The sequence below is a fragment of the Ursus arctos genome, unplaced genomic scaffold (assembly GCF_023065955.2).
Source record: "Ursus arctos isolate Adak ecotype North America unplaced genomic scaffold, UrsArc2.0 scaffold_19, whole genome shotgun sequence".
NCBI lineage: Eukaryota > Metazoa > Chordata > Mammalia > Carnivora > Ursidae > Ursus > Ursus arctos.
Window position 1 is genome coordinate 45004499 of NW_026622863.1, and position 21150 is coordinate 45025648.

Sequence of the window (21150 nt, forward strand, 5' to 3'; positions counted from 1 at the left end):
AGCAGGGGGAGTGGCAGAAGGAAAGGGAGAAGTAGGCTCCCCACTGAGCAGGGAGCCCTACTCAGTTCCATCCCAGGACCCCAAGATCATGACCTGAGCTGAAGGCAGACACTTAACCGACTGAGCCACCCGGGCGCCCCTAGAAAGATCTACACTAATACTGGCTATCTTTGGGCATTTTCTTTCCCCTCTGGGCCCCAGCAATACATTGCGTACAATGAAAGGAATGACTTTTTAAGCTCTTAAGAGTGACCTATCCTTTTGGTAATTCACGGAACTCAGTTTCTCCCTCCTGTGTGCCCCCATGTGGTTAGGGATCTAAGTTTACCAAGAAGCAAAAACACAGGTGCGCCTGGGTGGCACAGCGGTTAAGCGTCTGCCTTCGGCTCAGGGTGTGATCCTGGCGTTCTGGGATCAAGCCCCACATCAGGCTCCTCTGCTGGGAGCCTGCTTCTTCCTCTCCCACTCCCCCTGCTTGTGTTCCCTCTCTCGCTGGCTGTCTCTATCTCTGTCGAATAAATAAATAAAATCTTAAAAAAAAAAAAAAAAAAGAAGCAAAAACACAAATAGTTAAGAACCAGCGTCTGGAGGCCAACTTAAGAGTCCTAGCTCCCGGGTCCTTGCTTTTCTTGTGGTGTGTTGGGGAGCAAGTGATTCGGCCCCACTGAACTTGAGGTTCCTCCAATGTAAAGCCTGTCAACAGAATTCTATATTATCATGAAGATTAAATGACTTAATTCAAACGAAGTGGATAGAATAGTACTCTTAACAAGTACTCAGATATTATTATGTTTAATAATACGCCTGCCCCACTTTGGCAGGTAAGTGGTGCAGGTGTCCAGGGAACTTACCAGGTACCTCCCACTGACCCACTGAAGTTTAGAAACTTTAGGCAACACCACCCCTTCCAAAATACTTTTATTAAAAAAGAAAAAAAAAAAAAGTCATTACAAACAAGCAAAAAACAAAAAAAACAAAACCCACCAAAAAACCCGCCTTTCTTTTAAATAATGCGGCATGGAGCGGTTTGGTTTCCACCCTATTGCACGTGGTCCGGCCTGGTTATGAATCAGGAGACTGCTGGGACTGGGGTCTTGCCACAGAGGTGGGGTTCAACCTTGGGGGAGGAGGCAAGCCCCTCCTGCTCCCTTGAGGTGCAAGAGGCAAAGTCTGAGTTCCCATAGCAACCAGGCAGCATGTCCCTGTCATCCTCTGACAGGCCCAGCTTTATCTTCCCTGAGGCCCCAGTGGTCACAAGGGGAGTAGGAACTGGAGGGAAAGGCAGAAGAAGTGTGGGAAGTGGGAAATCAGACTCCCAGAAACAGAGTCACGTTAAGGCATTTGGAACAGATAAATTAATTCAGGAAGACCCACCTTCACAGAAGGCTGCGGTAACCAGACACACACACACATGCAAGACGGTTTGTGGAACCCTGAAATGGGAGGGAAGGAGGTCACAGTCACTGCTTAGAGACCCCACCAAAACACACACAAACACACACACACACACACACACACACACACACACACACACAGTTGCATCCAGGGATCCAGCCCACCAAGGCTGAGATGAGGAAAGAGCCCCCAAAGTTTTAGGATCCCAGAATGATTTCCATAATGTGATCTAGTTCATTCCACTCCCAGGACCCTGGGGCACAGAAGAGGTTGTGAGGCGGCTCCGGTGGGGCCAGCACAGGCTCCTTCTCCACTGTAGATGTGTCAATGTCCAGAAAGAAGTCATCCAGACCGGAGTCCCCCAGGTACCGGGAGCTCAGAGCTTCTAAGAAGACTGGATCGGGCTGGGGCAGCACTTCGTTCTGGGCGCCTGGAGGAGCCACTGGATTCTGAGGGGGCTCTGTCTCGTCCATGGATGTCTCCAGTTCCCTGAGAATAGAGCCGATGGTGGCTGACAGGGAGAAATCCTCCTCGCCCAGGAAGAGGGGCTCAGGGGGCAGGGCAGGTGCTGGAGCCAGGCAAAGGGCGGCCTGGAGCTGCTGGAGGGTGTTGTGGATGAGGACATGCCTGCGTAGGCTGGGTGCTCGGGGGCCCAGGCTTCGCTGAACTTTGTCTAAGGAGATTCGAAGCAGGGCTTGCTGGTAGCTCCGCAGGCCTGCTGGACCCCAGTCCCACTTCTCATCCTCCTCTTCCTCCTCCAAATCGGAGTGTTTCCTCTTCAAGCCTCCTACCATGTTGCCCTAAAGAGAGAAGAGGGACAAGTCAGACGCAGTGGGGCTAGTTCAAATCCCAAATCTATAAAATGGACATAATATGAATCCCACAGGGCTGAGGAAGAGACTAAAAGAACATGATAAAGAAAACAAGATCTGGACTGAAACATAGCTGGGTCTGCATCCCACTTACTTGCCTCTGTGGCCTTGAATAGTGAATTTGCCTCCTTAAGACACAATACTCGTATCTTCAAAAGTGTCACATATGACAGGTCTGAGTACAGGGACCCGGGCTGGAGGCAGGGAAACCTGAGTTTGAATTCTGCCTTTGACACTGCTCAGCTGTTTGATCTTTGTAAGTTAGGTGACACTGCCTCTCTGGGTCTCAGTTTCCCCATCTGTAAAATGAGGACTTGTAAAAATTCTCACCATATTCTCAAGGAGACCCCACGTGTAAAATATGCATGGGGCCCATCTACAGTTAACCTTAACGACCAAGAATTTAACTGCCATTTATTCATTCAATATTTTATCTATTGACTGCCCATTATATTCGAGCCCTTGGAGCCCCGTTAGGACACCTATTTGTCGAGACTCTTCTTTCACAGGGAGGATATTTTCCTTCTTTTTTAAGATTTTATTTATTTGAGAGCGAGAGAGCACAAGTGGCGAGGAGGGGCAGAGGGAGTGGGAGAAAAGCAGACTCGCCACTGACTGCGGAGCTGCAAGCGGGGCTCCATCCCAGGACCCCGGGATCATGACAGGAGCCTAAGGTAGCCGCTTAACTGAATGAGCCTCCCAGGCGCCCCAGGGAGTATATTTCTTTCCATGCCCTCTTCCTAACCGACTGGAAGCACACCCAAGAGCTGGGAAGGTGCCTCCCTCCTCTCTGTCACTCCTTCCGCTTCCCCCAAAGCGCGCCCCATAAGAAAACTTGCTAAAACTCGACTCCTGCCAGGCTCCGCCCCCTCCACGGATCTCCGTTCAGCATCCAGGCAGGCAACAATTTAGCCCAGGGGCTTCTGGGAAATGTGGGCCCAATAGCTGCTTGGCACGTGCGTTAACGTTGAGCTTGCACTACAATCCCCAGAGGCTCCGCACGCCAGAGGGAGCAACCTCCCCCGCCCTCCCTCAGGGCATGCGCACAGGGCCCGGAGCAGGTGGGGGAAGGGAACCCGGACGTCCAGCTGCCCGGCGCTTGCCGAGCCCCGCCCTCCGCTGCCTCCAGAGCTGTGGGTCTGAGCTCCACGCCTGGAACGCCCCTCCCCCACCCCAGACTCCGGCCCTAAAACGGCTTTCTCCCGGTCCTTCGGACCCCAAGAAGGCCCCAGATTCTTCCCCAAAACTGCTCTCGGGTCCAGAGACCCAGGCGCCGACACATCGCTCAAAAACTACAAATGCTCTCCGATTTACTCCGTTCGGGAGACTAATTTTGATACCCTCACCCGTCAACTTTCCCCTATTCTCCCGTCTTTCAAACGCCTTTCGACTTCATCTCCCAACTCTCCCTCTGACTCCAATACCTGAACATGGGACTCTCTCCAGCACCTCCTCTCCGCCACTGCGTCTCCCTCACTCCCTCTTGCACGTAGTTCTCTCGCTTTTCCAAATGCCCGGGATCCCAGCCCCAACCCCTCACACCTTTTCCAGAACACTGGAGCCCCGAATTCAACCCGCCCAGGAGACGAGAACTGTCCCAATCTTGAGATTTCCTGCCCCAAAAGTTCTTTCCTTGGTTCTCTCGCTTCTCCAAACACTCCCAAACATGTCCCAACTTCAAACTCCGTCCACTTGAAGATCCTGCCCCAACAACTTCGCCTTCAGTCCGCGCTCTCGAATTCAGTCACCAGTCCCCAAACCCCACAAACTCTATCAGTCACTCTTATCTGACCCCCTACCCACGCCCAGACCCCGCCTCCACAACTCTCCGGGGGCGCGCCTCCACCTTCCCTAACTCAAGACAAATCTCAAGCCGGGTGGCCTCTCTCTCTCTTTCTCTCACCTTCGCTGCCAGGTTCGCAATCACCAAGTCCTGGAACGTCCGCAGCTTTACTACCCACCAGTGCTGAGTAGAAACCTCGCTCACCTCCCCAGGGCCTCTCGGTTTGGCCTCCGGCCCACCCAGCTCCGCCCCGGAGCCGAACCGCGAGCCGCGATTGGCTGGAGTCCTGCCCGCCGCGGGGCGAGGATTGGCTGGGTGGAGCCTCCGGTCCGTTGCCGGGAGACGCCCGACCGGCCTCCCTTTCCTTACACCCCGGACCTTTTAAAGGATTCCGACTCGCCTGGGGGCGGGGCCCCGTGTCTAGGGTGGAGGGTGGCGAGGACGTCAGAACCGTTTCCTTCAACTCAGCCACTGATCTCGCTCCAAAATCGTCAGCATTGCTCTCGGCGATCCCTTTATACCAGGTGAGGACCCCGTCGGGGCGGGGGGGCGAGGCCGCTTGGCACGCCCCTCCCCACCCCGCTTTCCGGGCGCGGGGCGGGGCTGAGCCCCTAGCGGAGGCCGCGCCCCCGGGGTTCCGAGGGCGGGCGCTGCGGAGCGGAGGATGACGCAGCTGAAGACCAGCCAATGGTTCGGTGCGGCCTACGCTACCTGCGAGATCGCCCCCCAGTTCCTGTCTTCCTGCCCCCATACTCTGTGCCCCGCGGCCCCTTTCTAAATCCTCAGGACTTCTCAGCCTGTCCTGTGGTGGTCTCTCCTGCACCCCCCGGCGCCCCATCCTTCCTCTCTCACGCGGGATGGCACCTCCATTGCTGGGAACGCATTTCTTGCTCTCCACTGCCCTGGGGACAAAGTCCCAGCTCCTCCCCTTTTGCCACAAAGCCTTTCACGGTTTGGCCTGCTGCACACTCCTCCTTGCTCCCCGTGATCTGGCCACACTGATAGACTTTCAGTTTTTCCAAAATGACTTCGCGTGCCTGCCACCACCATAAACGCTGAGATTTTTGTCTGTCTTCTTCCCTGCCTTATCCCCAGTGTTTTAGGAACCCTAGCAAGTACTCAAAAATGACAATGAAGAGCCTCTGGTTCTTCAAACTTGTTTCCCCATCGTGAAAATACACTTTCATTTCCCAGGCTGCCTCTCACGGGAACTCCTCTCAAAAGTTTCCTCCTCTCAGAAGCTCTCCCTTGATGCTCCCCAGTGGGTTAGGCACTATTCTGGGATGCCATGGTGTCCTGGGCTTCCCCCGTCCTGGCCCTGACCCCCCTGCCCTTGCCTCCCATTCCTGGCCATGTGCAGTTGCGGTCGGGACTGTGGGCCCCTGGAGGGCAGGTACCAACCAAGGTTATCTCGGTCACCCAGTGCTTGGTCCATAGCATCACCTAGCACATGGCTGGACACAAAGAAGGCACCCAGTGAAAGTTTTGTAAATGCCCAGCACGACAGAAAGAGAAAGAGGGCAGAGAAAAAACAACAATAACAACAACAAACCACAGTGCTAGTGCCTTGAAAGCCTGAACCAGTAGTGCCCCACCCCCACAAGTTTCACCAAGGGCGGGGGTGGGGGGGGAGACAGTTTTCTCCAGGTGACCCCTGGGAAGGGAGGCTTAAGGCTCTTCGGACCAGTTGTCATCGGTTGGAATTTGTCAACCAGTCATCCTGCTGCTTGCAGAAACAATATAGGAATGGAATGGATTTTGTGTGTGTGTTCCCCCCCCCCCCAGGGGAAAGGGAAAAGGTGTTGGGTAGGTGGGGGAGGCTGGAAGTAGGGAGAGAGGAGTGGCTCACTGGGAAAGGTGTCTCTGGGGAACACGGGCAGGGGACAGTAGATATCAAAGAGGGACACGATTGGAGGGGTCATTCTTCCCCCTCCCCCTCCCAAACCTGCCCCTCTTCTAGGGCCCCTGTCTCAGAGTGGCCCCACTGTAACCCTGTCTCCAGGTTCTAGCTCTATGCTTCTTCCTGGATTCTCTCCCTCCCTCCCCCATCATAGACTTCCACTCTGCTCACGCCCACTCTCTTGTCCCACTCAAGACCTCTGTCTTGGTACCCTAGGGCTCCAGCCTCTAGCAGGCTTCTGATCCACATTGACCCAGCAGCCAAGGGCAGCTTTATAAAACACAAACCTGACTGTGCCCCCTCCCCGCCTCTCTCCTGCTCCATTCCCTGCACAGAACCTCAGAATAAAGCTCAAGCTTTTTACAATGATTCTGCAGTTTGGCTTCCACGTAACAGCCTCCTGGCGTCAACCACTCCTCCCTTCCGAGCTAAGTATTATTAACTTGTTTGCTCCCCACGCTGGGTCAGGCAGTTCTCTCAGCCCTCTGGGCTTCCTCCTTCAGAGCTGTGGCCACTCTGGGTTGTCACTCTCTAGGACCGGGGGCGTCTTCCTTACTGGAGTGTGAGATCTGTGAAGCTAAGGGCATCCCTGGGTCCTCACAGTCCTCACCTGGTCTCTAGCACAGGGCCGGACAAGGAAGTGAATGAAAACCTTCCACAGACGCAGATAGAGACCCTGAACCACCCAGACAAAGCCAGACAGAGGAAAAGTCGCAGAGTCGGGTCTTCTAGAATCATTTGAAGCTCTTGGCTCAAGATTTATTTACTCCTTTCCTCTGTTCTCCATTTTCCAGAATGCTGTCCTCCCGGACAGGGTCAGAGCCCTATTCGTACTGGTGGGAGGGGTAGGTGTTGTGCCCGTCGTACTTATCGGTGGTGAGGCAGCTCAGCATGAAGTGGCCCAGGTCATGTTTGGAGATGACCCTGGAGGGCCCTCGTCCATCCAGGGTCACCGTGTAGGCCCCCGTCAGCGGCTGGTCTCCTGCAAGGTAAGGACACACGGGATGGGTGAAGCCCATGTCCTTTCCCCTTCCCACAGCATGTGACCATTCCAGGGTGTTTACAGCATGCCCAGCCCAGAGGGTGTAAGAGTCAACGATGTATGAAACCCTTACAAATGTGCAGGACGCCAGTCTATACCCCTTACTTCATTCATTCGACAAATCCTTATTGATGGTCTATGAGGTGTCAGGGGCTGGGCACCCAGCAAGGGACAAAGCAGATAAGAACCCCTGCCCCTTGCATGCAGAAGTTCTCTGGGAAAAGGCAACAAATCCAGGTGTAAAATAGGTAGTATGTTACAGGGAGAGAAACAAAGTGGGACTAGACTAGGAACGATGAGTAACTCAAGGTTACAGATGGGCAAACTGGATCTGCAAGAGAGAAAGTCACTTCCCAGGGTTGCAAAGGGTGACTTCCCAGTGGCAAAGGCTAGATTTGCTCTGGGTCCTTCCATCTGGAGGTATAACTTGGCCGTTAGGAGGGCATCTGTTGGCTGCATTATGATAATTAGAAATCTCTGACAGCGACGAACTTAACTGAGGGATTGAATGCAGCTCCTGGTGCAGGGGCAACCTGGAATCGTGTGCAGTAGGAAACACAACACCCTCACCCAGGTGGCATTCCTGCCAACGGTGTCTAATCTGAGCCTGAGAGAAAAGAAGCAGAGAAATCCAGAACATGGGATATTTAGAAAGACACCTGGCTTGGTTAATTTTATGAGCCATATTTTAAAAAAGAGAGATGGAGAATTGGTCCAGATTCAAGGGGACATGGCAACTAAACACACCCATGATCCTTGATCGGATCCTGATTTTGCAGGGAGGGGACATTTTAAGGATTTTATTAAGTAATCTCTATACCCAATGTGGGGCTTGAACCCACGACCCCGAGATCAACAGTTGCAACTCTTCCAACTGAGCCAGCGAGGCATCCCAGTATTTTTTGATGATTGGAGAAATTTGAATATGAAATGGACACTAAATGTCGTGATAGAGTTAACGTCCATTCCCTTGGTGCAATAATGGTAGTGTGGGTCATTCCCAAAGATGTTTCTCCTTGGGGTGCCTGGGTGGCACAGTGGTTAAGCGTCTGCCTTCAGCTCAGGGCGTGATCCCGGCGTTATGGGATCGAGCCCCACATCAGGCTCCTCCGCTGGGAGCCTGCTTCTTCCTCTCCCACTCCCCCTGCTTGTGTTCCCTCTCTCGCTGGCTGTCTCTATCTCTGTCAAATAAATAAATGAAAAATCTTTAAAAAAAAAAAAAAAGATGTTTCTTCTTGGGAGATGCCTATTGACGTTCTAGGAATGAAGTGTGATGATGTCTGCTCCTTACTCTCAAATGGTTCAGCCAAAAAAAAAATTAAAAAAACATATATATACACGTACTATTAAAAAATATATATACTCCACATGTATTCACATGTACCCATTAGAGGCATGCATAAAAAGTAAAGCAAACAGGGCAAAGTGTTAATTGAATCTAGATGAAAGGTTTATGGATATTCATAAACCTTTAATTTCTTCAACTTTTCTGGAGGTTTCAAAGTTTTTACACACATACTACAAAAAAAAAGAAAAAAAAAAAGAAACCGAAGAAAGGTACTCTGTGTTGTTTTTCGTTTTCTTTTTTAAGATTTTATTTACTTATTTGAGAGAGAGCATGAGCGGAGAGAGGGTGCAGAGGGAGAGGGAGAAGCAGACTCCCCGCTGAGCAGGGAGCCTGATGCGGGGCTCGATCCCAGAACCCTGGGATCATGACCTGAGCTGAAGGTAGATGCTTAACCGACTGAGCCACCCAGGTGCCCCCTCCCTTTTTTTAGAAAGGTACTCTGTGTTAAAGAATTTTTAGGCATGATGTCTCTGGGCTTCACTTCAAACCCAGTAGGTCAAGAAGTAATATGCGTTCTGTTCAGAGATGACAAAACCAAGGCTCAGAGGCTACGGGCCTGAAGTCCACACGGTGCTGGGGCTCATATTTTTACCCAGCTTCTGCACCCCGCAGCCTCCCTGCTGCCGATTCAAGTTAGGATTCTGGTCCCAATAGGGCTCTGAACTGAACCTAAACACTGAGCCTTATTTGACCCTCTAGAAGGTATGCAGGCCTCCTCCTGTCAGGGGCCCCCAGAGGCAGAGGGCAAAGCAGAACTGCTCAGAGCAGGGGCGCCTGGCTGGCTCAGTCAGTGAAGCGTCTGCCTTCAGCTCAGGTCATGATCTTGGGGTCCTGGGATCGAGCCCTGTATCGGGTGCCCTGCTCAGCGGCGATTCTGCTTCTTCCTCTGCCCCCTCCCCGACTTATGCATGCTCTCTCTCTCTCTCAAATAAATAAATAAAATTTTTAAAAAAGAAAAAAAAGAACTGCTCTTGTAGTGAGCAGACAACTGTGAAGGAGATACAAGGGTCTGGCCTTTGGGCCTTTGGGCTTCTGCGCTGCTGTTCCCTCATCCCAGTCCTCCCTTCCACGGGCATTCACCTGCCTCCTTCCCTTGCTGTGTGAAGCCATCGCTTTACGGAGTCTGTGCTCCATAAACGGCTCCCCATTACTCCCTTCTCTGTGCTTGAGCATTTCTCCGTTCCCCACAGCACACCTAACAGGAAGAGCATCTAGCTTCCTTGTCTCCCTGCCAGAAATGTGAGCCTCTTGAGAGCAGACGGTGTCACCAGGGCCTGTAAGGGCACGCGCTCTGTATGCAAGAGACATTCATTGAATGAATGAATGAATGAATGAATGAATGAACGAACGAATGAATGTCTCCCCGTGTCTGACTCTGTGTGTCTCTCAAGGAGGATTCCAGACGTGGGAGAGGAAAAGAGGACGTAGGTGTAGTTTACTGAGCCTCTCCACAATGCCACTGGGACGTGTGGTTCCCCTGGATTAGTTCATCCCGCAAATGTTTACTGAGCATCTGCTATATGCTCGGCCCTGTTCTGGGCACTGATCACAGCTGTGATCAAAACAAGACAAAATCCGGGCCTTCGAAGAGTTGACATTCTAGTGATAGAGACCCACACTAAATAGGATAAAGAAAGGAATGACACGCAGTGTGGTGAAAGGTAAGTCCCCTTCCCTTGAATATGGGCTAGCTCCAGTAACTCACTTCTAATAATAATAGTAGTAGTAGTAGTAGTAATAATAATAATAATAAATAAGGGTTGTTGTTTTACATTTGTAAATTTGAGGTGGTTGGTTCAACAGAGAGCCGAAAGGGTATCAGAAAGGAGACCAAATCAAGCAAGAAAGAGAAGAGAAAGTGTAAGGGGAAGGTCTGCAATTTTAGACTGGCCGGGGAAGGCCTGACAGATCTCTCCAGTGGACAGGAGGGGGCAGGCTGGTGGCGACCCTGCCAGGTCCCAGCCCCACTCACCTATGTGTGGTGGCATCACGGCCACGTACTTCAAGCCCGATTCCTGCAGCACCTTGTGCATCCGGATGTGGTCATCGGTCACATCCTGCAGTCGTGGGGGCACCTTGGTCGGGTCCCACAGAAGGAAGGCTGGGGGGGGGGGGGACACAGGGCACAGTGAGCCAAAGCTTGAGGACAGACTGGCCAGGCCACATAGCCTGCCGGCCTTATGCCAGGACAAAACCCCACAGGGGCTCTCTACAGCCTTCCAGTTGTCCCAGCCTCCTGTCTTTCTGACCACCACAGAAGTCCTGACCACTTCTCTCCCCACCTGCTCTTGTCCAGTTACCTCCTATCTGGACCGTGCAGCCGCCTCCTCCCGGGTCCGCCTGCCTCTACCCCCACAATCTGTTCCCCACATGCAGCCAGATGGGGCCTGTACACAGCCAGAGGGTCAGAGCTCATCTGTGGCTTCATCTCACTCAGGGTGCAAGCAGGGTCCCCATCAGAGCCCCACCAGATGTGGCACCATCAGCCCCCTGACCTCGGCGCCCGATACTCTCCCTTTCACACTCTGCCCCAGCCACACTCCCACCTCAGAGCCTTCGCAGCTGCTGACCCTTCTGCCCTCCCTCAGTTCGCTTCCCTAACTGGGGAGGATGATACACAGAGGCAAGGCATGCAGACCGTGGAGACAAGACAGCCTGGTCTGCCAGCACGGGCTGTGTGAACACGGGTCAGCTGGTGGGCCTCCCTGCCTCCCTCCCTGTGCCTCCGCTGCCTTCCATAAAGGGTTGCATTGTATGGAAGAACAGCAACTATCAACTGAGCGCCTACTATGTGCCGCTGTGAGCATACATACTCAATTTTGTGAGGATTAAGTGGCATTCATCCCTAAGGCACTCAGATGGCGTCTAGCCCACGGTAAGTGCTCCGTAAATGCTGTCAGCATGAACTGTGCCTTTTATGAACCCTGTACCCTGTCTTTTGGATTATTCGAGGCAACCAGTTGTTTAATGTCCCTCTCCTCGTAATTGGGGAGCTCCGCGAGGGTAGAGACCTGGTCTGTGTATGCCTGGCTCTGTCATTCCTGTAGGAGGCGCTCTCTGCCCCTCTCTCGGGCTGGTCAGCTGCCACCTTGGGGCTTCTGTTCTGCCCCTGAGCCCTCTGTGTTCCTCCATCTTGGTGCTGACTACTCTGGCCTATCACTGTGCGATGATGGGTCTGTTCACCACTTCGGTCTCATCTATGAGACCCATGAGTATAGGGCCTGGGGCTCTACTGGTCACCACTGTGTCCCCAGCATCACCCCCACAAGGTTCATGCACACAGTTAGTGCCCAATAAATGCACAGTAACTTGGGATAGCTCCAATGCCACCTTGCAGAAGTCCCTTGGCTGCCTGTCCAGTACCTACCCCCCACCCTTCAGCCCCATCCTTAAGACCCCGCCACCCACCCGAGGTGCAGGCCACGACCTTGTCCACGCCATGGGCCTTCATGGCCGCCACAATGTTCCGGGCGCCCTCGGACATAACTGTGGTAGGACCTTAGAGGGGACAGAGAGTGGCTGTCACTAGCAGGCGGCGGTGGTGGTGGGGGTGGCAGGGGTGGGGCCGGGGGCGGGGGTGGTGCTGGGGGCCGAGGCCCAGGGGTGGGCCGTGGGCAGAGGGGGGGCCCAGTACTGAGGTCATTGCGGGTGCCCAGCAGCACGATGATGGCATCCTGCCCAGCTACGGTCTTGTCTACATCGGCCGCCTGCAGAACGTCACCCACCACCACGTGGGCCGGCTGGGGCCCCTCTGGGGGCAGCCTGGAGGCGTCTCGCACCAGCACTGTCACCTCATAACCTGTGGGCAAAGAAGGGCAGAGAGGCACATCAGTGGGTTTGTGGGCTGGCACCCCAGGCTCCAGGGGCTGGGTCCTAGAGGGTGCCACAAACCCCCAAATCCACCCCCCAGGTCCCCTGTGATGGGACAATACCTTCATTCCAGTTTATAAACAACCTGCCTCCAAGGGCCTCCCCCAGCACTCCCCAGACTTCTCCACTCTCCAGCAACTAAAGGGTTAAAGCCTGATCACACTGTCTATACCCCCCATCCATGGTCCTAGAGGAAAGTGAGGTACAGAGCAAACCATGAGTTGCCCAAAGGTTGCCCAATGCTAGGATTGGTCGCCCAGGCTTACTTCTGAAGGACTGGGCCTGGTCTAAGTGGTCATTAACGATTGTGAACATCACCTTGGTATGTCCCCTCCCACAGAATTTTGAGTGACTCTGTGTCCCCACAGATACATGCCCATTTTAAAGTTCACAACAAATATATTTCTTCCTTTGTTCTAAACAATGGCAAAGGATGTTACTGTTTGGGTGTATGGAAATGATGATATAAAAAAAGTATTAACTGTGGTCTCCGTTAGGGACTAAATGTTTATGCCCCCCACCCCCCACCAAATTCATATGCTAAAACCCTAACCTCCAATACAATGGTATTTGGAGATGGGGCCTTTGGGAGGTAATTAGGTTTTGATGAAGTGATGGTGGGGGCCCCATGATGGGATTAGTGTCCTTATAAGAAGAGGAAGAGAGGCGCCTGGGTGTCTTGGTCAGTTAAGCATCTAACTCTTAATTTCGGCTCAGGTCATGATCTCTGGGTTATGGGATCGAGCCCTGCATTGGGCTCCACGCTCATCGTGGGTTCTGCTTGAGACTCTCTCTTTCTCTCTCTCTCTCTGCCCCTCCCCCTCCCCCCTCTCTCTCACTCTCTTTCTCAAATAAATAAATAAAATCTTAAAAAAAAAGAAGAAGAAGAAGAAGAGGAAGAGAGACCAGTGCTGTCTCTTCACCAGGTGAGAGCACAGCAAGAACACAGCTGTCTGCAATCCAGGAAGAGGGTCCTTGCCAGAAGCCAAATCTATTGAGCTCTTGGACTTCTCAGTCTCCAGAACTATGAGAAGTAAACATCCCTTGTTTTAGCCACCAGTCTACAGTGTTTTGTTATAGCGGCCCGCGGCCCGAGCTGACTACGACAGCCTCTAAATATCATTCTTGTGGTAAGTGATCCAGAGCTCCTTCGAGGAAGGGCTGATTGCAGGCCTGGGGCAGGGAAAGGACAAGACGAGCATGGAATATCTTGTACCGTCAGCTACTAAGGCAGTGCCTAACGAATGAGGCGCCATATTGAAAGGACACAGAAGCCACTCCAAGGGATTCTCACTAGAAAAATCAGGGACAATATGATTTGTCCAAAAGAATATTGATGACGAAGAATTGAAACACATGAAATACTTAAAAATCTGTGAGTTCATAATGATACTAACAAAGAAACCTCATGGGTCATCACGGACAGCTATGGGAGGAGTAATTCATTATTCGGAAAATGAGAAGAGGAAAACCAACAAAATTATTCCAGTTCTGTCATCATGTATTTCAAAAACAAATGACGGGAGAGGGTCGCACGTGGGAGAGCAGAGCCCCCTCCCCGCACTGCTGCCATGCCGGACAGCTGGGACAAGGACAGGTACCCCAAGTCCTGGCTCTGCATGCTGGTGCGTCACCACAGACCTCACTGCCCAACCCCATAGCCTATTTGAGGAAGGCCTTTGACCTCCCCGCAGACCTGCCTGTAACCCTAGTGAGAGTTTATAGAGCAGCGGCATGCAAAGAACAGGTGTTACTACGACCACTGAGAAGTCACCGTGTGTCAGACATCACTGGATGCTGGGGAGAGGATGTTTTGTGCATGTTTGAAACAGAAATGCAACGGAGGGGCGCCTGGGTGGCTCAGTTGGTTAAGCGTCTGCCTTCAGCTCAGGTCATAATTCCAGGGTCCTGGGATCGAGCCCTACGTCAGGCTCCCTGCTCAGCAGGGAGTCTGCTTCTCCCTCTACCTCTGCCTGCTGCTCCCCCTGCTTGTGTTCTCTCTCTCTCTGACAAATAAATAAAATCTTTAAAAAAAAGAAGGAAAAAAATAAAGAAAATCTTAAAAAATAATAAAAAGAAAAAAAACCCTGAAATGTTAAAAAAAAAAAAAACAGATGGTGGGAGATTTGAACATTCTGGGGCAATGATGATGATAAGAAGGATAATATTTATACAACACTTTACATATATTAATTCATTTAATGCTCAAAGTAACCCTGGGTTTGAATTGCAGCCCCACCACTACCTGTATGACAACGGGCAAGTCACTTAGCCTCTCTTGGCCTTAGGGCCTTCATTTATAAAGCGACACTAATAATAGTCTCTACCTTAAAGGGTTAATGTAGATTTAAATAACGTATCTAAAGGTTTAATGTGGTCAGTTGATTTTTGGCAAGTGTACCAGGACAATTCAATGGGAGGAAAGAATGGTCTTTTCAACAAATGGTGCTGGGGCAACTGGATATCCACCTGTAAAGAGAATGAAGTCAGATCCCTACCTCACACCATATATGAAAATTAACTCAAAATGATCAAAGACCTGAATGTAAGAGCTAAAACCATAAAAAATTTTAGAAAAAAACATAGGTATAAGTCTTTGTGACTTTGGATTAGGCAACCGTTTCCTAGCTATGACATGAAAAACGCAAGCAACAAAGGAAAACATAGACACACTGACATCATCAAAATTAACGTGTGATGCAAGGACACCATCAAGAAAGTGAAAAGATAATTCATAGAATGGGAAGAAACTTTTGCCAGTCATACATCTGATAAGGTACTTGTATTTAGAATACGTAAAGAACTCCTACAACTCAGAAATAAAAAGATAAATAACCCAATTAAAAATTGGGCAAAATATCTGAATAGAGACTTCTCCAAGGAAGATAACACAAATGGCCAATCAAATACGCGGAAAGATACTCAACACCATTGGTCATCGGGAAAATGTAAATCAAAACCACAATATACAGGGGTGCCTGGGTGGCACAGCGGTTAAGCGTCTGCCTTCGGCTCAGGGCGTGATCCCGGCGTTGTGGGATCGAGCCCCACATCAGGCTCCTCCACTATGAGCCTGCTTCTTCCTCTCCCACTCCCCCTGCTTGTGTTCCCTCTCTCGCTGGCTGTCTCTCTCTCTGTCAAATAAATAAATAAATAATCTTAAAAAAAAAAAACCCACAATATACAACTTCACACCCACTAGAATGGGTGATAAAAAGACAGACCTTAAATGTTGGTGCACATGCAGGCATTGAAACCCTCATACACTACTAATGGGTGTGTTGAATGATGCAGCCGCTTTGGAAAACAGTCTGGTAGTTCCTCAAAAGGATAAACATGGAGTTACCATATGACTCAGCCTTTCCACTCCTACCTATATGCCCAAGAGAAATTAAGACATATGTTCACACAAAAACTTGTACATGAAAGTCCACGGAGGCATATTCATAATAGCCCCAAATGGAAACAACCCAATGCCCATCAACTGCATGGATAAATAAAATGTGGTCTATCCAATGTACCTAACAGTATCCAGCAACAGAAAGAAAGGACATACTGATACCTGCTACAACATAGATACACCTTGAAAAATTGTTTTTGCTAAGTGAAAGAAACCAGGCACAAAGAACCATGTAGCGTAGGATTCCCTTTACATGAAATGTCCAGAACAGGCAAATCTGTACAAACAGAAAGTAGATGAGCAGTTGCCCACAGCTGGGGGAAGGGTTGAGAAGAAAAATGGGGGGCGGGGGTGTGACTCCTAGGGATTTCTTTTGGGGGTGATGAAAATGTTCTAAATTAATTGGGATGATGTCTGCACAACTCTGTGATTAGGCCAAAAAGCACTAAGTTGTATACTCTAAGTGGGTGAATTATACGGGATGTGAATGAAATCTTAACAAAACAAAGCTGTTATAAAAAGTATAAGACTAAGACAAACAAATGAAGTTTAGCGGACTGCCTGGCACAGGAACGAATGATATATGGGTGTTGGCTGTTATTATGCTTTTTAATCATCTCAGAATGTTATTTCCTGGGGACTTGGGGGGCTCAGTCAGTTAAGAGTCTGCCTTCAGCTCAGGTCATGATCTCAGGGTCCTGGGATTGAGCCCTGCATCAGGCTCCCTGCTCAGCAGGGCACCTGATTCTCCCTCTCCTTCTGCTGCTCCCCCTGCTTGTGCGTGCTCTCTCTCTCTCTCTCTCTGTGTCAAAGAAATAAATAAAATCTTAAAACAAACAAACAAACAAAACCTGTCTTTAAAAAACAAACAAACAAAAAGAATGTTATTTCCTGTCCTGGTCTAGGCCTCCCTGGACTCCTGGCCCCTGTCTCACCCCCTCCCATCTGTATTCCACATGGCAGCCAGACAGAGCCAGAGAGTTATACTGGAGTGCCCTCCTGCTCATATCCCTGCCATGACTCCCCTCCCCTCAGTGCGTTGAGATAAAGACTATGCTCCTCACGACGGCCTTCCAGGCTGTGCTAGAGCCACTTGCCCTCTTCACCCACCGCACCTCCTTTAGTTCCTCAAATACATCATGTCGTTTCCTGCCTCCTGGCCTTTGCACATGCTGTCCCCTCTGCCAGGAGCACCCTTTATCCTTTCCCCAGGCCCCTAGCCACTTGGGTGTCCTCTGTCACGGTCCTACTTAATGCTGCCCTGGAGTAAATCAATGGCCCTGCAGGTCTGGGGACATTGTCATATTTGCCACCATCTCCCTGACATTTTATAAATACCAATGCACAGCCTTTACTGCCCCATGGACCTGGGTTCCAGCTCTGCCACTTACTGGCTGAGGAACCACAGGAAACACCTTCCCTGACTGGACCCCAGTTTCCTCTCTAGCATGAAAACGATAAATCCCAGTGTTCCTATCCTGTGTGACTACCTTTGGTAAGGGAATGACACAAAACCTGTGTTGTACTCACACACATCAGGGAGCAACGAGGGCTTCCAGGGTGCCAATGTGGGTATCGTTTAACTACCAATGGTTAAAACAGACCCCAGTAAATTCTGGGTGTTCCTGGGAACGAAAATGTTCTCCTGGAGAGTGAGAGCTTCGACACAGGCTCAGTGCAAGGGTGCCCATTAGTGTTCTATTTTTGCTGATTAGTGACATTTATTGAGAACTTCTTATAGGCCAAGTGCTGTGCTAAGCTCTTTCTACAGATGAATGGTATTTTTTTCCAAAAATTTTTTTGATGCAACCCACATTTAAATGTAAATTTTAATAGCCACATGTGACTAGCAGCTACCATACCAAACAGTAGTGTTTTAGAATTCACAGATTTCTACCCTTTAGAATAAACAGCGTTTGTAAGGTATTTCCAAAAAAAAAATTTTTTTTTTTACAAATCTCTTACTTTATATTTTTCTGTTAATTTTTTATTTTGAAAGAAATTCAGACTTCTAGGAAAGTTGCAAGACCTCAATTCTCATGCTTGCTTTTGCTTTATCTTTCTGGGTGTGTGTAATATATAGCATACATAATTGTATATGTGGGTATATAAATACATTCATACATAAACATATATATATAATATTTTTTCCTAACTATTTGAGAGTAAGTTGCAGAGATCATGCCCCTTTTAAGCTTTTTTGATCTCAACCCTCAATACAAAATGGATTTCAAAGCCTAACCCAGTATATACAAATCCATGCATATATAACTGAAAGAAGGTTCATAAAACCAATATTCAACATGCGATACACTGACTCCTTTATGACCAATTAAGTATATTTCAGAACTCACGATGACCCACAGTTTGAAAAGCAACCAGACTGCAACAACCATAAAAGGTATTATTATCTGCCCATTTTGAAGATGGAGAAATTGAGGCAATTTTAGGCAACTAAGCCAGGTTCACACGGCTATGAGTTTACTCGGCGTAAAGAAGGCTTATTGAGCGCCAAGTATATACTGGGCACGGTTCTGCGCATTTTCCATATATTATCTCATTTAATCATTGCAAGCACCCCGGAACAAGCATTACTAGTTTTATTCCCACTTTCCAGCTATCTAGGCACACAGATGACAAGGCATTTGACTATACAGGTGGTAAGTGGCAGAGCTGGGATTTGAATGCGGGCAGGCTGGCATCAGTCTATAGAATCATCGATATAAATAAAACCCCAGCTCAATCAAGCTCTTCTTTTTCTGTTGGGGACAGTGAGGTTCAGAGGCTCGCTGTGTCTCTGAAGAGACTTGTCAGAGCCACAGTGAGAAGGCAGGGCCTCCCCTAGGCCTCAGCTCTCAATTCCCTCGGGTGCAGTCCCAATTGTGACCAACAGGGTGGACAAGCCCAATTCAGTGGAATTCAGGATTAAGGGTAAGGTAGTCACATGGGAATCGAGATCCTCATGGTGACTCAGCACCTCTCAACTTCTCCCTCTTACTTCCTTCCCAAGAAATGCTTATCCGCAAATTTCTTTCCCCCTCCCCACAAATCAAGATCCTCACTAGGTCTTCTTGGAGAAGCAGTGGTGAGCCGTGGGCCTGATGAGAACGGTCAGGCAAAGTCCTCCAAGGGTGGGCTGGGCTACATATGAGACATCAGAGAGTGGGATCCTAGCAGCCTCCATCCCTTTGGGGCACCCAGATAGTCAATATCTTCAGAGTCACTGAGGCCAGCAAGGGTGGGGCCCTATATCTGAAAGTCCCAGGCTCCGCTGGGGGTTGGTGAAGTCTGGATGGTGGAGGCAGGGAGGCTGCTTATCCCCTTTCTTGAGGCAATTGCAAATTTCCAGCTCTCACCCACTTTCCCACGACCAGTGCCCAAGTCTTCAATTATGTCTCCACTATTCTCCTTCCATTAGGTGCTCACAGCAACCGGCCCCCCAGCCTTCTCAACTTCCAGCCTTGGTGTCCAGGCCAGAAGCTGGTGGACTTTTGGCAGTTAAGGGCACAGTCTGGGTTCAAATCCCAGAGCCACCACTTTCAGCTGTCTGATATTGGGCAAGTCACTCTCTGGGCCTCAGTTTTCTCTTCTGTCAAATGAGGTGATACTCGTTCTCACCGCACATGAGGGCTGTGAGGATTTAACACTGGTGAAGAGCTGTAGGTGCTGGGAGGCAGGCCACTGCCTGGCTAAGTAAGCCTTCGCTGGGTAAGCTAACAACCACCACAACTACAATAACAACGTTTCGTAAGAGCACTGTATTTAAACCTGTCACTGGAGTCCCCCTTACCTCCCAGGGCCAATTCCCAGTCCTTGGACTCACATAAAATTGGATCTCACAGCGTCCCCCCTTCTGTCCCCTTCGCAACTAGGTCACAAAGCAAAGCAGTGATGGCCCAACCAGCTTCACCCGAGTCCCAAGAACCCCTTCTAATGCGTTGCAAGTGCACCCTGAGACGTCCCCCGCCCACCCCAGCTCATGCCTGCTTGCACCGCCTGCGCCAGGGTGGTGAGCCCGGTCCTGCCCGTGGCGCCGAAGATGGCAATCTTCTTGACGGCCATTCTGCGGAGTCGTGGGGGTGCGAGGCCACGGAGTTGCACGACGCGCGGGAACCGAATGGCTGCTGGGCCGCCCGCTCTGTCCTTCTCTGGAGGGAGGGACGGGGCGGGGCAGGAACAGAAGGCCACGCCTCAGCCTGCCTCCGGGCCAAACCGGCCACGCCTCTAGCTAGGATGAACGCGGTGGGCGGGACAGTAGGGGGCAGGCCTCTCCAGGCCGCCCAGCACCGCCCTCTCCGCCTGTCACTTAGACTGGGAGGTGTGGCCCTATCTTGCCAAATGGGAGGAGCGTGGGTGGACGCGGTGCCCCGCCTCTGCGCTCTAGCCGGGGGCGGGGCGAAAGTCGGGCCACGCCCACCGACCTCTCCTAGCTCACGCCCCCCTCTCCTAGGGCCTGACGCTGACCTGGGATTCACACTGTGCCCCAAGGATTTCTGGAAGCTGCAAGGGAAGAAAGTGAGGGAGGGTGTGACACTGTAACTGTGTGTATATGTGCCCGTGTGACTCTGTGGGACTGTGTGAGTAACCCCAAGGGAGGGCAAGATTGTGGATGACACCATGTGCCCTCCTCAGCGTGTAGCACTATGTTACAGTATGAGACTGCGTGTGACACCACGTGTGGCAAGCACTGATGCTGTTCTTTTGTGACTTTGTGGTGCCACTGTGGATGACACTGTGTCCTCCTGTGATGTTGAACGCATCCATGAAGCTGGGGGATATGGTGTGGGACATGTGTGAGATGTGTTTTATGGGAGTGTGTGGCTGTTAGACAGTGACAGTGTATGACACCCCCCGTGTCATGTAAGGATGGGTGACTGTGACCCTATTTGAGTGTGTGGCTGTGGGTGTTAACTGTTGTTGTGATGCTATTTGTGACCTCTTGTGACTGTATGACGTAAGAGTGTGTGACAGTGCAGGGTGTGTGACATGTGAGGGTGTGACTGGCGTGACAAGTTTGAGTGTGTAAAAAGTGTATGACACTGTGTGACAGTGAAGCTGTCTGTGACCTGTGAGTATATGACACTCCTTGTGACCCCATGGGAGTGTGCGACAGTGTATGACATATGCCTGCTTGTGTGTGACACAGCGTGGGTGGGAGTGGCACTATTCGAGTGTGTCACTACGTGTGATGCTGTCGGGCACTGTGCCAGTGTGGGACCTCATGTGAGCGTGTGACTGCGTCTGAGTTCGAGTGTTTGACTCTGCGTGACCCCATGGGGGGGTGATACTGTGTGAGTGTGTGGCTGTGGGTAATGTTTGCGACGCTGTATGTGACCCTGTGTGTGTGTGCCGGTGTCGGAGTGTGTGACCCCGTGAGGGTGCGTGGCTGTGTGTGACGCTACCTCTGGCCCCGCGAGTGCTGTGGCTCGGTGTGTGACCGCGCGTGGGCCAGCGCTGCAGGCGGCCGAGGCGGCGGGGGACCGCGGGCGGGAGGGGGTCCCGGGGGCGCGCTGAGCGCGGCGGCCGCGCGAGCGGGGGAG

At 51.0% G+C, this 21150-nt stretch overlaps 2 protein-coding genes across 2 annotated transcripts; both read right to left on the reverse strand.

Moving 5' to 3' along the window:
* Positions 1 to 901: 901 nt before the first annotated feature.
* Positions 902 to 4372, reverse strand: SERTAD3 (SERTA domain containing 3). The gene is made up of 2 exons (XM_026482280.4): positions 4171 to 4372; positions 902 to 2195 (listed from the first exon to the last, which is right to left on the reverse strand). The coding sequence occupies exon 2, from the start codon at positions 2187 to 2189 to the stop codon at positions 1593 to 1595; it is 597 nt and encodes a 198-aa protein (XP_026338065.1). The 5' UTR covers positions 2190 to 2195; positions 4171 to 4372; the 3' UTR covers positions 902 to 1592.
* Positions 4373 to 6676: 2304 nt separating this feature from the next.
* BLVRB (biliverdin reductase B) lies at positions 6677 to 19767 on the reverse strand. Its single transcript, XM_026482279.4, has 5 exons — positions 19594 to 19767; positions 11975 to 12139; positions 11749 to 11838; positions 10313 to 10441; positions 6677 to 6932 (listed from the first exon to the last, which is right to left on the reverse strand). Exons 1-5 carry the CDS (start codon positions 19670 to 19672, stop codon positions 6775 to 6777), a joined length of 621 nt encoding a protein of 206 aa, XP_026338064.1. The 5' UTR covers positions 19673 to 19767; the 3' UTR covers positions 6677 to 6774.
* Between the last annotated feature and the right edge of the window lie 1383 nt (positions 19768 to 21150).